Source organism: Plectrocnemia conspersa, unplaced genomic scaffold (genome assembly GCF_051122295.1).
Source record: "Plectrocnemia conspersa isolate PC_06_02 unplaced genomic scaffold, ASM5112229v1 ptg000005l, whole genome shotgun sequence".
Lineage (NCBI taxonomy): Eukaryota > Metazoa > Arthropoda > Insecta > Trichoptera > Polycentropodidae > Plectrocnemia > Plectrocnemia conspersa.
Window position 1 is genome coordinate 16,618,545 of NW_028277169.1, and position 18,932 is coordinate 16,637,476.

General features: G+C 26.1%; 1 protein-coding gene across 2 annotated transcripts in view; it reads right to left on the bottom strand.

Annotated features, from left to right (window-relative positions):
• The window catches only part of CapaR (Capability receptor), a 179,591-nt gene that overhangs the window by 54,444 nt on the left and 106,215 nt on the right, over nt 1-18,932 (bottom strand). For both annotated transcript variants that reach the window (XM_088186403.1, XM_088186404.1), the window contains exon 3: nt 8,094-8,184. In XM_088186403.1, coding sequence (XP_088042529.1) covers nt 8,094-8,184 — 91 coding nt within the window. The remainder of the gene's footprint in view (nt 1-8,093; nt 8,185-18,932) is intronic.

Sequence of the window (18,932 nt, forward strand, 5' to 3'; positions counted from 1 at the left end):
TCAAAACACATAACATATAATGCGCTACAATATTAAAGTTATTTAAATAAATATTTTAATACATGAAAAATATTGAATTGACGTGCACAGTTTCGCCACAGCGTTCTGTAAAAATGTCATATCACTAGAGTGTTCCATTTGTGAGTTTTAGTGAGACAGGTTAACAACAAGATATACTATAATATAGACAGTACCCACATAGATAGATCTTTTCACGCATTGAGTGAACCAAAGCTTTTCCCAGAATCTCACCGCGCGGCGCAAGCAAAAATATTTATTTTATATGATTTATAGAATTATAATGGCAATAAATCAGTTACTAAATATAAACAGTTATTAATTATAAACGGTAAAGAAACTTTTTGATAAACGGTCAAAAAAGCTCTGATTAGGGAGTTGGTTTTTCTACATACAAAATTACTACTGAAAGGTTATATATAATGTATCTATGAAAATATTTTATATTTTGTTAGTGAAAATATAATTTTATATTTAAGATATAAAAATACCAATATACTAAATTAGTAGTACTAATAAGGTTAATCAAAAAAATACTACAATTTTTTACAGTAGATCTAATACAAAAAAATATATTTTAATAAATGCTTATTTGTATTTTTTAATAAAATGTAAAACGTTACAATCATTTACTTGTACTATAGTTTTGTGATATTTGTGTATTTATTCTAAATGGATAAGTGAAAAAATAGCTGATATTAAATATGTATATTCTCTATTCAACTATAAAATATATATTTTTACATCATTAAATTAGGTAATGTGTGTGATTTTTTATTACCGACGAAAGTATTTTGATTGTGCTTTATTTTGTTATTATTTATAAGGTTGTATTTTTAAACGTGGAGGTTGGATCAGGTGTAGGGGTGGGTGTGTGAAGCCTGGATGTATACTGCAATTAAATAAATTTATTATGTATGTTTGTAAATGTATTTTTAATGTGATTTAAGTGCTTTTTATAAAATTGTATTTTTAACAAATGGAGAGGAAATGGTCAGGTGGGAGGGTATGTTGAGCTTAAAATCATACTTCAATCAATTAATTGTATTGTATATATATGGATGTATTTTAATGCGATATAATTGCTTTTTATAAAATTGTATTTTACAAGAATTAAGAGGAAAGGGCAAGGTGTAGGGTTTGTGAAGCCCAAAAAAATATTATAATTGTTTAATTATATTATGAACTATATAGCTGTAAATATATATTTGAGACTTATGAAAACAATTAATAACTCAATTTAACTAATTGAATTACCCTGCCCCGTTAGTTTTATTATTTTAGTTACATAATCAGTACGCTTCTTTACAACATTTGCACAAAAATTATTGTTAAATTTACAAGCAGTTACCTACTGATTTAACTCATACAAAAATTAATATATTTAATTGCTTTTCCATATTTAAGAATTGTCACAAAAATACAGATCGAAAACTTTAAAATAATTTTAACTGCAATAAAACAATATTTTCAATAAAAAAATTTTCATAGCAACCTGATTTAATACCGTATTACTTTTTGATAGGTAATAAATTACGTGGTTTGCGTCATTAACACAGCTTAAATAATACATATATATATATATAGCTCAGTTATACTTTTAATAAAAACAATTATATAAATGTCATGACCAACCTCTTAAAATTACCTCTAAATAAACATAAAATTACGACTGTGTATCTGTTTTAATGCAGATTAATTGTCTTATAAGAAGCACAAGGTAACATCTAGGGGTTCTCGGAAAATCATCAAATACAAATTTGTCGTAGTAAATTTTAAATTATTTTTTTTACTGTGTGACGCTATAGTGAACATTTATATTCCCTATTATGCTTCTAGACCCAATTCCATAGAGTGAGAGAAAATAATGACATATATTAATATGAGTAATTATATTTTACTGGTAATATAAATACTGGATGTAAAGCTATATAGTTCAGACATGCGACTGAATGTCTGAACTATAGAGGAACAGTAGTATAATATTTAAACGGCTTTTCACACGTGGTCTTCTACGACATATAAAAAGCTCATAGTAGATTAAAAATTCAAACGTGGAACTAAATCTTACAAAGAAGACCCTTTAAATATTTGCAACAAAAATATTATTTGTGATTTTATTTATTTATTTATTAAAATTAAGACTATTTTGACCTGACAGGTTAACTTAATGCGTCATGATGGTTAAAAAGATATCAATTTGTATATATTTTTTAAATACATACAAATTGATATTTGTATGCATACATACGAATACATATACGCACACATATATATATACACATAACTAAAAACATGATAAAAGGACATTCATTACATTGACTTATTACGCCTGAAATCCATATAATAGAGCCAGTTATCACAAAGAGTGAGTTTAAAAATAATTTTACATAAAAACGTCTTAAAATTAACCAAAGCAACCTCACTCCACATATATCTGCAGATGACTATAAGATATATTCAGCGTTATTTTAATATACATTTAACTAAAAATTTCTGGAATTTATATATTATATTAAGAAGAGTAGAGTTAGTTATGAAATTATTTTTTCAAATGTAGAAAATAAATCAAAATAATTTAAGGATCAAAGAAATGTAATTGGCATAGTAAAAATTAATTTGTGGTATACTAATGAATTATATTCAGTCATAAGTGATGTTAATCAAAACTATAAAAATATATTTTCAAACTCTAAATGAAATAATTTATATCTATATATAGAACCACAACCAAATTGTCAAATTAACCAAACAGTGATGTAAATATTACAAAATTAATAAATTAGGTTCAAAAAGCGGTAAAAAATATATGTAGAACAAGGGGTTATTATATATAACATATAAATTATTAACGATTAAAATAAAATTATTAACAAATAGATTATTTAATACTATTTTCTATGTTGGAAAAAATTAAGATAATGATAATTTTCAAGGCAATTAAATATGTATATTAAACATCCCTATAATATATTACTGAAAAAAGGTTTGGCTTTGTTACGACAATTGTTTTATCATTAAAAGCTGTTCTAATGGGAATTGAAGCACCAAGCAAAAGAGATGCTTAGGTCTAAAGGAGCTTTTAAATTTATATTAGATGACTTAAAGAGCGCTGTAATATGCACTTGATTGGACTATTAAAAAAAATTGAACAACCTATTGAGCTTTGAAACAAATTTTCATTCTGAATTAGCATTACCGTCAAAAGCTACTTTGCGAAATACAGTATAAAAAATATTTTTTCAGGGGCTTGATTTACGAAAAAGCAACCGTATATATGAGAGATACGGGAGACAGTGGTAAAGTATAGCAATTTCAACGCAAGTAGAGCATTATACGTCAAAATTAATAATTAAAAAGCTCACTGCTCTAAAACAATATTAAAAACGCAACTCTTATATAAAAATATTACAAGTACAATATTTTTAATACTCTTGAAAAAATAAATATAGTAAAATAATATAAAAATATGAATTTCATATTTCAAGCTAAAAATGTACTTGTACAATAAAATCTTCTAAATAGCAATACAAGTTCGAAAAAAATAAAACGTTATTGATTTATTCCAAGACTTTTGCGCCAGCCTGTATAAACATAATTTAACTATAAATTTTGTGATTGCTCCGCGGCCGGCGCGCAATATTAACGACCCACCTTGTTCCCGGTTCTGGGAACATGTGTCAGCGCGAAATATCTTCTGAATAGCTCTAGCTATTCACTCTGCAAATTTACATCTCGGCGAAGGCTCAACAATTGACCTTACGTCCCCCAGCCGAATGGGGACCCCCACTTTTAATATCTCGGCGTTTCTTGTCGTGCCTCGTCGACGAGCTTTCTTGATATGTACTACTACATATAATACGAACCCAAGTTTCGAGCTAGGTTGTGAAATGCTTATTTATTCCGAAACATTTACCGCGAAATTAAATATTTTAATTTAATTTAATTCGTTTCAATTGTCGAGAGTAATTATGAAGGCGTGCGGAAACGGACCCAAAACCTGTTGAAAATAAATTAAAACTTTTTTTGACTCGCATATTAAAAAAGTTTTATTTTTTTATATGGGTGTATATACTTATATTTAATCATATGCATTTAATTGTATTTAAACACAAAAATAATATTTAAAACATCATAGTAAAAGTTATCGCATCTTATAAATTAGGAAATATGTGAGTTATCTAAAATCCAAGCACTGGTAATTTGATTGCAATAAAAGATTCATTGCCAATATTATCATTTTTTAAGAATATTAAAAATATTGTTTTTGTAATAATTGTACATTAAAGTTTTATTTTTAAGCAGTGAGCTTCATAAATATCAATTTTAACGTTTAATGTGTTAGTGTTGCTATGTTTTACCACTCTCTTCCGTATTTTTTATTTTCTTCGTAAAAAAAGCCACTGAAAAAATGTGTTTTATATTGTATTTCACACTAAAGAAGATTCAAAATAATAGATAAAACATTTGATACTCCAACGATACGATACTCTTAGCTACCAATATAAAAAAGAGTAAAGAATAAATATATATGACTAAATCATAATTATCAGTAAAAAAACTACAACAAAATACATATCTAAAAATAGGATTTATACAGGTGAATAAATACAGTTCTTTGTGTTTCAGAAATATTCACCATAATAAGCATCCTTTACAAAATAAAACCAGGATTAAGATGACAATTAAATTGTTTTTTTCGAAATAAAAAAATATTTATCTTATAAATATAAGAAATTTTCTTGATACTTATTTATAGCTCAAGCTTTGCCGCTCATCCAGTTAACCATAAAGGTATAGAAATATAAGTTTTTAAATGTCGTGCTTTAGTAAAATACCGACGGTTGCTTATATATAAAAAGGACAAAGTAAAAACGTCTACAGGTGAATGTAAGAAAGTAAAAAATAAAAAAAATTATTTAGAGATGAAAATTGTAATACTTTAGATATACTATAATATAATGCGCGAAAATAAATGTTAAATTCTTATATTTTAAAGATTATCTTAATACAATTTACAGATTATCTTAACACAATAAGGTACAGATTTAAAAAATAAGTGTATTACGCTGTATATTTTTTATTAAATAGGCATTGAGTTTTAAAAGGATAAGTAAATCATTTTTTTATACTTGGGCGGAAGACAAATATCATTGGCATATATTTTTTTCTGAAATTACCGTTAATAATGAAAGTATTTTTTGTATAACGGTAATAATAAAACAATATTTTTTTTGCCATAACAATAATATCTTGTTAATTTGAAACACAAATCACGAATTGCAGAATATATAAAACGGCCCTTTATTATTTTAAATTTAAAAATGTTTTGCTAATTTTTTTTTTTAAGTATTAGTTTATAAACTTAAAAACATTAAAATCTGAAATAAGAAAATTAAAATAATATATTTTCTAATTTTCTTACTCAAAACGAAATTTTGCCGAAAATCGATTCGCGATTAAATTCTAGACATTATATTTTTGTGAAATATAAGCGTTTTCCAATTAATTTCCAGCTTACTATTTATATTTTATTCATAGTCAATTAAAGTAAAATGTTATTGACTAATGGGGCAGATAAATTCAAAGCATTATTTACACGTTCCAAAAAAAAAGTTGTGAAGAAAGATAGGGAGTCGACAGAGAGACTACCGACACCCCTGTTGCTACTTTAAAAACCTACTTAAATTCCTAACCTCATTATTATAAGCATTATACTTTAATATAATTAATTAACTTAGATAATAATGAACTTTTTTGACAATAATATTTTGGGATTGGTAGCTGAGTTTTGTGACTTGCAGTAGAGCTGCTTTCGTATTATTGTATAAATGTATAATTTACCAAAAAATTTAACAGAAATGTCATCAAATTGGCGATCTTGATAATCGTCAAGCGATTAATGATTGATTTCCAGTTCGAAAAAGCTTCGACGTATAAGATTTGAAGCTAATCTAGAACCAATCGCGTTAGGGTCTAACTCTATCTCCAAACTACCCCTTTTGTAAATGTAAGTTTCAAGGCCGCAAAGCGACAATCCGATAATTACAAAGGATAATTCAAACAATTCAAATTTCTTTCTAGACGGGTTTCAAAGCTAATCAAGAAAATAGTTCAAGGAGTTTTTGTAGCAAATTATAGTTTTTGATGATGTAAATGATGTTCTGTTAATATTTAACAAATATAGGGGAGCCAAACCATAGTCTCTTTGATTAATTTTATATGATCTTGTTAAACATACATTTTTTTATGAATAAATAAAGTACATAATTTCATTTTAATCAGGTATTTTAGTAGTATGTATAATACAATACTGTAATCGTTTACAAGGACTGATATTAAATATTTATTATAACCATTTAATCCAATTTACTACAAAACAAATTAAACACCTTAAATTTTTAATGAACATGATCGAAGATATATTATATTTACATCGTTTTATATAATAATGCTTACTAAGAACAACTTTCAATTATGTACTTTTTGCCATTGAATATGTGTTATTATTTTTTTTATCTTTTAAAAAAGTACTGAATTTTATTTAATTATGTATAATATTATTCGTATTTAATAAACAATCAATTGGTATATAATTTTATTTTATTGAACAACATATTAACCTACTTTGAGCTCTTATGTTGGGCGACTATATTTTATTTGTTGTGCGATATTTACAACTATACCTAAATATATAAATTTCATTTCCTTTCTGGGAAAAATCTCAGTTAATATCGTTATTTTATTTTATTTTTCAATATCTTTTTACCTTTAATAAAAACTAAATCAAAGCGTTGGAAACCAATAGTTTTTTAGTTCCTGACTTCTTAAAAACGCTTCGCTGTTAAAATACAATAAAATGTTTCTTGAACTGCTGCCTATTTTTGTTATTTTTTTCATGTGGCAATGAATGTAATTAAATACAGGATTCTGAGACCAGAATTTAAGATTAAGTTCGAATAAAGTCATAATCAACGATTGGTACAAGTCGCTGAATATTGACTTATAAAATTTGGTTACGAATATTATATGGAATTTGTATCGTAATTAGTGATTAGGATATAATTATAATTGCGATCAATCATCACAGATTAGACTAATCTATATTTCCCTAAGCTCACGGGTAAGCATGGTGATGATTAATTAAAGTCGTATATATATATATATATATATATATATATATATATATATATATATATATATATATATATATATATTTAATGGTAAATTTCACTGTTCCTAAGAACATATTATATAAATAAGTTGCCAAAGCAAAAATATATATTTTTTAAGGACGGCCGTTTTAAGGTTTGCCATTTTGTTTGCGATTTATTAATCGAATTATTGCGATATTTTTTTGTTATATTTATATATTTCCCCAAACTAATTTCCACAGCACTGTATTTTTTATAGAAACAAAACGATGTTAATGGTCTGAAATAGGCATGGTTTGTCATGTATGTTTATAATATATGTATGCTTTTAATTGTAAACTATTTTTTCCAATTCAAACTAGCAACTGTAAAATTTCCGCTGAAATTGCGCTCGTGTGAAATTAATTGACAGTTAAACTTAACCGCGTGACACTGCCGCCTATAAAATTAATATTATACAATTCTGGTTTAACGTCACGCCTTCGGTCGAAGCACCCATTTCAACTTAACTCAGCAAATGTAATATCTACTGACAAATTTCCCGTTGCCGGAAAAATCAACAACACTTACAAGTCTAATGCCCACTCAAGTTTGATGCAAGTAGATTGCTTTGTGTAAATTAGCGGTTTCTTGTCAACCACAACCCATTTGTGACCCAAATTGAAGTACTATTATTACATATACGCTATTAAGGCATACATAATAAAACTTCGAAATAAAAATTACCCATTATTCTTATATCCCATGACACAATATATATATCAGACAAAACAAACGCGTCAAAAAAAAAAGCTATCAAGCTCTTCTATAGTTTTACAGCACCCCGTACGACAAAAATGATTGATGAATGAAAATGTGACGTTGTTTTTATTGCCGATTCAATTTATCGTAATACATCTCAAATAAAATGTTTGTACTTACGCTTCAGACAACACAGCTCTCATCTTACAGAACACAATTCCCAAGCTGTATGGATATTGATGCCAGTAGACGCTTATGTCGTTCGGTAGACCTAAAACAAAACAAAGGGTTTCAATACAATCTGCAAAATATGATACATCCAAAATGTGTCGACCCGAACAGGCCATGTCCTGTTTGCGTACATATTTAACATTTAACCCTTGGCTACTACGAACGGTCTATAAGACCGTACTTTCAACGCAAAACCTATTGAACTTCTGATTCTCGTCACTTTATGGAATCCCGAGTGTAAATTTTTTAATGTATAAATCCCAAATTAATTTTTTTATGTAATATTAATAGAAAATAAATGTACAAAGAATGTTTATAAATATCTAATAATTACATTCTTTCAAAATGAATACATATTTCGATGTAATACCCATTACGGGCTATGCACTTTTCCCAACGAGAAACAAGCTTTTTAGACTCTCTTCAAAGAGCTTTTGTGTAGTAGAGCTTATCCAATTATTTATCGCTCCTTTCACTTCGTTAAGAGACTCGAAATGCTTGCCCCGTAGTATTAATTTTATTTCTCCGAATAGGTGGTAATCACTAGGCTTTAAATCAGGCAAATAAGGTAAATTCGGTAGTAATTCGAAAACAAATTATTACTTATATTTTTTTCTGAATCCTAACAAACTTATTTATTAAGCGAATTCTACGTTTTTTTTAAACAAACCCTAAGCCGTCCAAAAGCATAAAATATATGCCCAAATTGGTTTTATAATGGCAGCCCAAAAATACGACTAAAATGACCAATATAATTTTAATTTTATGACGCATTGATAATCAAAATTTAGTATTTTATTTCATACATCACTCCCAGATACAATGTTAAAAGAGTTTGTATTACCCGACAATTTCACTCAAAATTGTAGTATTACTAAAATTCGTCATCTAAACAAGCTTCAATAAAAAAAATCAGAAAGGGTCGGAAAAATTAAATCAACCGAATTATAACAAAGTCAATGATTTTTACTAAACATGGACAAACTGCAACCACTTTTCCAAAATCAGCAGGTTAGTAACGTAAAATGGAAAATAATCGTTAAATACATATGCTTACACCTGGACTTGAATATTTAAAAATATAAATATAAAAATATTTGGAAGGTCGCTCTAAAGGGCTTACCGCAATTACACCCCTAGAGCGATATTTAAAATAAAAAATAAATCCTTATCTATACGCATTTAATTACACACATTTTAACACATGTCTGCCTGGTTTATAGTAGCACTAGTAATACTATTTTCTTAATTGCAAGTTACTTAAAATAAATCTATAAAAATATTATATATTACACATCTTTATACAAATCTTAAAAATATTGCATATTACACTCATTTGCACACTTAAAAATATTTTGCGAAACCACACTAACCCACTAATCTCGTGTATCGGTAACTACGATAAAAATAAAATTTAATTTAAATATAAGCATAACATGCCAAAGCACATAGTGTTTAAGAAACTAAAGACAAAATATCAATAAAATGTTTTTTATTTTTATTTCGCTTAAATTTTAAAAGATTTTCTAGTATTTTTGCTTAAATTAACCACCAAAGTTTTATTTCATATTATTATTTTTTATCAAATTGACTTTCTTATATAAAATCGATTGATCGTTTTAGTCAAAGAGTCACATATCTTGTTAAGAGACAGCTCTGGCAAATTACAGATGCGGATGTTGGTAGGTCAATTGCATCGATTTATTAGTCAACCAACGAAATATGTTCACACCTTGTGAAAATAAAACAACAATGTGAAATATCAAAGATCGTTAATGCAATGTGGTAAATTACAATAGCGGTTTTTACGCAGGTTAGACGCATTATTATTTACGCACAAAAGGGTAGTTTTTTTGGTACTTACGAGTGGTTAAAATGCTAGCAGATAACTGTAAAATATCCAATTAATACGCATTCGTGGTATTGGGTATTCGTCAAAACGAGTTATAATATTTATAACGGTGGTTTTAATAACTTCAGCGTTAAAGGTGTAGCCATTTGGACCCACTACAAATTTATCAATATTTTACAATTTTTTAGAATGATTTTTTTTAAACATACTCTACTCAGTAATTTATGGATCCTTGGCAACACTAGAAGTTTTGTTTTAGATAAGATAAATCTATTTTACACTAGATCATTTTTTTCATTGTAGTTTTAAAACGAGAGCGATTAATTTTAAAATATCTAGGCATTATTAAAATTTACTACATTGATGTTTAAGTAATATTTAATTTAATGAATATTTACTATAGTATAAAAAAATATGTTTTTCATAAAATCGTTTATATTAAAAATCTTGTTCAATGTTTACAAGAAAATATTTTAGTAATTCTCATTCAAAGAAAACAATTAACATTTAAGTCGCAAAGATGCTACCATAATGTCTGCTAAAGTAATTATTAAGTTTTTAATGAAAAGTTTATATATATAAATTCTCCATTGTTAGTGAAAATGTTTTGAAAGCTGAAAATTATATTCTAAACGTAAAAATAAAAGTCTCATAATGTTTACAATTTACTTGAAATTTTTTTATTTTAGATCCACTAAAAGATAAATATTTTGATTGGACAAAGAACTAATGCTATGACTTTTCTCAAATACAAAATATTTATACTAAACAAGGAATGTATAAAAATTGCTCGTTTTCCAAGATTTTACTATAATTACGAAAATCAGAACATATCAATAATTTTGATTACTTGCACTTTTTCGATCTTAGATACCGAAATTATAATATTTAGGTTTTATATTTTATAATTTGTTCACGTAATTTCGATGCAAAATTAATTGTATTGTATATTGTGTACATACATTTTGATTATAAAATCGTCTCTGAAAATTTAAACATCGGGATTCCGTGCGTCGAAGCTGGACCAGTTATTGACCAGTTGCTTTCTTAGTGTTTTCGGTCCCTATCGATAGTCGGCGTAGCTCTACTTTGTACGTGTTCGAATGAACTGTTTTAAAGAAGGAAGGTTTTAAATTAACTGCTTATGTAAGCGAATTCCAAATATATGGCAAGTATATGCACTTATATACGAATGTTACGGAGTGTAATAAGATTTGTTTATTTCCATCTGCATTACAATACATATATATATATATATATATATATATATATATATATATATATATATATATATATATATATATATATATATATATATATATATATATATATATATAATATAAGTGCATTGACTGTTGCAGATTAAAAAGTCTTGCATTTGTAATTTCGTATTCAACTAGTATTTTTGTGTAATATTTTTTTGCCATTCGGTGCCTTTACACACACAGTTTCTTAACTTATCCCTTGGAATCTATTATTGTCAAATACGGTATGTTCTTTTGCAATATGGAAGGCCTCGGCGGGTCGTTAAGACCAAGAGTATTATTGTTTATTATGCTTTTAACGCTTAATATGCGACAAGTTTATTTTCATAATCAAAGCATAAATTCAATGAAAATATTTTTAGCTGCCGATTGATTCCGGTAATGGACCCCACGATTTATTAAAGTATTTTTTTATTTAAATTGTTTATGCTAATCCAGTATATTATTTTTGGCATAATTATTATTAACCTTAATGTGACATTTTATAAATATTCTGCAATCGCTAAGATTTAAATCAGTAATTATTTATTTATTGTTAATATTCATTTAATATGAAAATTCTTATTGCTTAAATAAAGTGATAATTCATAAAATATTAATATTATGTACCATCAATTATTCTCCGTGTTTTTTAATATAAATTTTAATTTGACATAAAATTTCGAATCTAAAGGAATGTTTTTATATACTTTCCAGGATTAATAATGTTTTTTTGCCATTGCCATTTAAAAAATTCCGAGAAAGAATCTCTAATGTATACATATTATAGCATAGCTGTGTCTTCTCTTTTTCGTTAATATTTTTACAAAAACACTGTAGTTAATGGTTACAGCTTACATAAGTCTATCGTAATATTAGGGTTCTCCTTAAGAAACATTAGAGCTAGGTCACGCATCATCAACAAATTCTCTATCGTTTCAGTGGGTAATCTCCCTTTCACTCGATAGGTTCGTCGAACGTATTATAGACACGAAGCTAATCCTGGATGACGTCGGAAAACCGGAAAATCCCCCACGACCCGTTTACAATTTAGATGAAAGCTAAAGCATACAGGAATGGGATATATCGTAAAATATCATATAAAAAAATTGACATGTCCGGTGTGATCAAATTTGACGTAAAATCTGATCGTATATCAGTCGCAAATTTCCTTGTATTATGTAAACGATAAATCAATGGTATAAGTTATAGTATTGGTATAAATTGTTCCTATAAAACATAAAATAATGAATTCCCAATATAGTAAATCACTAATAGTATATTAAAGTAAGATGTATGTACTACGAATTATGATTTGTGACTTATTAAGCCTTAATAAATATTTATGTAATATAAATTTCTACAATATAATAAATAATACATATAATTTAATGATGATTTGTCAAATACGACATAGTCAATGACATCTGAAAGACCAAAACTGAACATAGTGCTTTTTGTATTATATTGTATCTGGGTAATTAAAATTATTGATTATTATTTAATTAGGATAAGGATTCATCATCACATATGGTGTTTTTATAAATTTTCTAACCTCATGAATTAATAAAATAAAGCTAAGTTGGTACCATTTATAATAGTATAGACGTCACTTATTTATAGACTTTTATAACCCATTAATAATATTCTCACTACTTAACTGAGAGTTTATGATTGTGTTTTCCACATTATAACGCATTACGTTAACTTCTGAAAATGCGACGAATGATTTATTATCGATAAAAAAATCATTTTACTTTACAGCTTAATTTATTTTTTAATAAAAAAATTATACGAATACGTATCTAGCATAACAATTTAATTTGATGGAAATTAATATATAGAAAAAAAATTCTAAAATTAGTAAATCATACTAAAATAGTCAATAAAACGACTTTAAATTCATATTATCCAAACTGCTCAACGCCCTTATTAAAAATAATTTAAAGTTCCTATGTGTTGAATACCAATATTTATCTTTTATTAAACCTATCAAATTATCTTTTAATGTATCATCTAACCCAGCTCTTCCTTTTATATACTTGTTTCATATTCAAGAGGGAAGAATCAATTTTATATCATCCTTCCATTGAACCGAGAAAAATAAGCGCGTAAAAAGTAATTGGTTACGAAAATCTCATACCCAAAACTTGGCTAAAGCGATATATGTCCAATATATAGACTTAAGGTACTATTTTTGGATCAACACTACCTACATATAGAACGTCGAGTTTAATATTCAACCCATAGTGTGAAAAAGCAGGCGGTGAAGATAATGGAAATTTTCGGAAAGCTCTCTGCAAAATATGAATATAAAAAGTCGTACTTCCTTTACGAGGTAGTTCTTTTTAAAAATTGAATAAGGCTTGTAACTTGCATAATGAAATAAAAATGATCCGTACATGAAGCACACTTCACATATTGAAAAGGTAAATATGATTATGATAAAATTGGTTTTTATTCGATGGAGAAATTCCCCAAATATACTACATATTACGTATCACGTTCAAGATGTCTTCAATATATCGTGTTCAATGTGTCTTCGATAAATCTATGTATATGAATAAAAATATACCATAAATTTGCACAATGCTTATTTTTTTGATTTCTCGTATTTTTTCCTAATAAAAAATGTAAACATCCTTGATGGAGGTTTATTTGTACAAAAAAATAAATTTCTATATAAATTGAGTAAAAAACATTTAATAAATAATATAAAAATTATGATTTTCGTGTAACTTTTATTGGGTAATTTAAATATAAAGTTGCTCAAAAGGATCTGTTCCAGGAATAACTCCAACTTCGCTTTATAAATGTAAATTACCATTAAACAATAGGTACGATAAAAATATAATAACGTTGTACACTTAAAGTCATTTCATGAGACAATAATTGTTTCGGTATACCAAACATTTTTCTCTAAAGAATAAAGCCTGTGATAATTACAGGACTTAAAAGCAGCTGAAAGTTAAATTTTGTTTATTATGAAAATTTTCATCTTTACTGTGAGTATAAATAAACTGTTTTAATTTAGTTTTGACTTTTATTTTATATTGTTGTAATTTTAGCCTTTTAAATATAAAAATATTATTCTCTTCTAAATTTATATTACCGACTATTAGGCGAAATATATTATTTTTATTTGTGTTATTATAATTATTAAGGAATCTAAATAAATGCTAGTTTCTAAAAAAATTTGAAAAAATGAATATGTTGTCTCAACTTAGTTTATTACTATTATAAATAAATAAATTAGAATGCTATTTCTTTTTTCACCCATATATTAGCAAAGAGAGTTATTTTAATAATTCGTAGTCGAAAATTTAGAATAATAGTGTTTCCAAAATATTTTTTAATTGCAGCAATATTAAAGTTTAAATCACATATAAATTTCATTTAAATATTTTTACTGTTTTTATCGAAGTGTAATTAAAAAAAAAAACAATTTACAATAGTATTATATTGCTTAATTTTAAATATTGTGCAAGAATATGCTTAATAAATCAGTTAAGATGATTTTAATAAAATTATAAATTAGGACTAGTTCTAAATAAAAATAGGTTAAATAAGAAATATTAGACTCTAATGTGTAGGTATTTATATAATTTATGAGATATAATAATAAAAATGTACATAAAAAGTATATTATTCTATGAAAATGCCGGGATTCATTGCGATTAGAAATTACAATTTCGATATTTCGGCAGTGATGCACCTGCCAATGTCACGAATTCTCAGAAACATATTATAAAATAATATAAAAACTTTAAAAATAAAATATTATAAAATAATTAAGGGTAAATAGAAAACAAGTAAATGATTTTCCTAGGACAATTGGCAAAAATAAAAATTTAATGGGTTTAATTAATGGAAAATACAATATGCAAAGTTCAAGTCACTAACCACTTTTTAGAACTACTAAAGTGTTTTATTGACAATTTAACTATTTCACAAAGCATTTCAGTTTTTGGTTTCGGAACGTCTTTGATAATCATTATTGCGTCCTCTTTGCATGTCCGTTAAAGCCAAAACGACCGCATTAGCCAACCAGAATTTAAATTAATAAACACCTTCTTACAATAAGACTTATAATATAATATAATAATATGCTAAATTAGGTGTATTAAACTTTTTTGGAAGTTGCGATATAAGGGTATTTTCTAAAATGTAATAGTATGTTAATAGAAATTACATTTAATGTCAAAGTAAATCATATTTTTCTTACAACATTAATAACTCCAGTGATTAAAAATTATTAATAGTCAAATCAAAGTAAACAAAAAAAAAATTCGACATCGGAATTTTTCGCAGCATAAAATATTTGATTATTTTTATAAATGTCGAATAATCTATATAAATTATTTTGCAAAATAACCTTGAAAATTTAGCATCGCCAATTTGCGTGGTACCAGATATTAATTATCAATAATAAATGTATATTATCAATCACTCGGTAACAAGATAAAATTAAAGTTTATATTATAAATTGAATCAGCCCCAGCCTCGTTCCAATCTACGTTGTACTCGTTTTTAGCACAAGACCATATCGAATCAATTTATTTTCCAACATCTGTCCAAGCAAGCTTTGCAGATAAAACAAAATTAAACACAGTACATTTACCGTGAAACGTCAATAAACACTCGGTTTCATAACGTATTAAATCGCCTTATCTGAGATTCGTAGAGAAACGTAAAACGGGCGATAACGCCAAAGAATTGTTTCTATTTCCCTTCTCACGTTCGCACTCTACAGGGTGCCCGCAATCATCCAGCTCCAGGTGGTCTACCCAAACCAAAAGTGGCCTCGTTAGCGTCTATTATCCTTTCCTTTTCTGATTCTCATACGATTTCCTTTTTCATCCGATCGCAGTATTTCCCAAACTATTGTTGGCTGCCCAGTACTGGTCACTAGGAAAAGCCACGTTTAGATTGCTAAAATACCGTTGAATCTGCATAGGATTTCAATAATTACATACAGAAAAGACAATGAGCTGTTGACTCTTGAGTACTGTTGATTTTGAGTAAAAAGCAATCATATATTAAAGAGTAAAAATAATTGTTAAAAGCTTTCTTTGTTTTTCGATCTTGATCGCAAACTTGTTGTAATGCTTATCATTGTCAATATCAAACAAATATATAAAAAAATATAATTTATTAGATTTTTAAGATATTATTATCTAAAGTTATCAAAAGCACTATGGCAAAACATCCCTTTGTCAAATAACAGTGTAAAACCATCTTACCAAGCTGATGTTTTTTATAAAATATAATTTTAGTTATTTTTGCTACTTTTGCCTTAAAAAACAATTATATCATTTGTATATACTTAGTACATACATATATAGTTTATATATTTAAGCTAAAAGCTAATTAATTTACAATAAACATTGATATTCTATTTATTTAAAATTTAAATCTAAATGTTTATGAATTAAAATGAATTCTACAATTTTAATTTAGCACTTTTGGTTATTTCCTAAATGTATCTATTTTTTTTGGAAAGTTTAGTAGCATAAAAATAGATTTATAAATATATAATATAATAAGAAAGATATTTTTCACTATATTTTTACAGAATTCATTGTTTAGTAGTTCATTTGTATATTTCTTAATTTTATAATTGAAATAAAATTTGTAAAAACTGAAAATTCAAGTGATTTTTAAAACATTTAATAAAAATTCTTACTTAAATAAAACAAATTTTTCCCGTATTATTTACAGATTTATACAATAGACAGAAAAATAATGTTAAAGAAATTGAAGAGTATAGGTATAAGTGATATAGTTTTAAGATGGTTTAATAATTTCTTATATATATAAAAGAAAACAAAAAGTTAAAATAAATAATGTATATTCTGAAGAGAAATTAGTGTCTTATGGAGTACCACAAGGGTCTAAATTGGGACCATTGTTATTTGTTTTGTATATTAATGATATAGTTAATAACGTGAAAAAATGTAAAATTCATCTATTTGCGGATGACACATTAATGTATTGCATAGGTGATAACATTAAAGAAATTGTAAATAATTTAAATAATGAATTAAGTATATTAGAAATATGGTTAAAGAATAATGTACTTAAATTAAATGAGAATAAAACTAAATGTATGTTTATTAATTATAAAAATGTGTTAGATAATAGTACCAAAATAGCAATAAATAACTCTAGTATAGAAATAGTGGATAATATAAAATATTTAGGAGTAATTGTTGATACAAAATTAAATTTTAAAGAACATTGTAATTACATATTAAAAAAAATTAGTAGAAAAATAGGTTTATTATCTAGATTAAGAAATATATTAAGTATAAATACAAAAAAAATAATTTACAATAGTATAATATTGCCCCATTCTAATTATTGTGCAACACTATTAAATATGTTAAATAAATTATACAAACAAATGTTGCAAAAATTACAAAATAGGGCAATGAGAGTAATCTTAAATAAAAATAGATTAACTAATTGTAAAAGTATGATTGATAGATTAGAATGGTTGAATGTTCAAGAAATATTGAGTATGAATGTTTTAGTATTTATATATAAGTTAGAAAATAATATGTTACCAGAATATTTTTTAATAAGAAATAAAGATGTACATAAATATAATACTAGAAATAGAGAAAATTTAAAGATAATTAAGTATAAGAAAACGAGTACGGCTAGGGGAATTATGTACGGAGGTTTTGATTTATATAATAGTCTTCCAAGAGAAATCCGAAACAGCAAAAATATAACGGGTTTCATAAATGGAATAAAAAAACACCTTCGTACATATAGAAATAAATTATAATATTAAGTCTTTATTATTGTATATTTTTATTTTTTCTTTCTGTTATGTATTTTTTATATATGTTTACTAAATTTTTTAGATGTAAAGATTAGCTATTAAGCTAAATAAATTATTAAAATAATAAATAAATAAAAAATATAACAGAAAACCACATATTCCGTTTTTTTCTAATATCTCGAAAAGAGCAAAGCACTACTCTTTTAAAAACTATTACATACTAAAAATTCCAATCTAATTAAAATAAATTGATTATTTACCATTATACAGACCACTGAAAATTCAAGTGCTAATACACTGTTGCCTGTTTTTTAACACTTTTAAACAGTCAATTTAATTTCAATATTTAAGAAATACTTATTCGTATAATAGGCAATTTATTTTAATTTTTAACGTTCATAAAATCAATGTTTATTTTTTGGGACCACCAGTTGAAAGTGAGACATAAATTTTTTGTCGCCCGTAAAATTAACATAAAAAAATTAATTTGATGAAAAATAATATTGTAAAAGCAACAGTGTTCAAAACAATAAAATCTGTAGTTGTAAATAATAAAGTTATAATTAGGATTTATTGTGAGATGTTTTATATTTGTATACTATATCGATAAAGACAATTATTATTTGTAAACCATGTCGATAAATAGGTTATCTACGCCCTTAAAAAGTTTGGGAAATGTTAACCTCGATCTAAGTTTATCTCAGATTCGATGACGTCCGTTTGAATTATGCACGAATTTAAGAGCTTTCGGTATACACTGACTGGCTAGAAGCTTTCTTAAATCCTAAACAATAGGATGTCGCAGGGATAATGCATCCCTTAGAATTCAGCGGGAATACGCCCGATTTGCAGAAAGGGATAGACCTAATACTAAATTAATCGTGACCGAGATCTTGTCG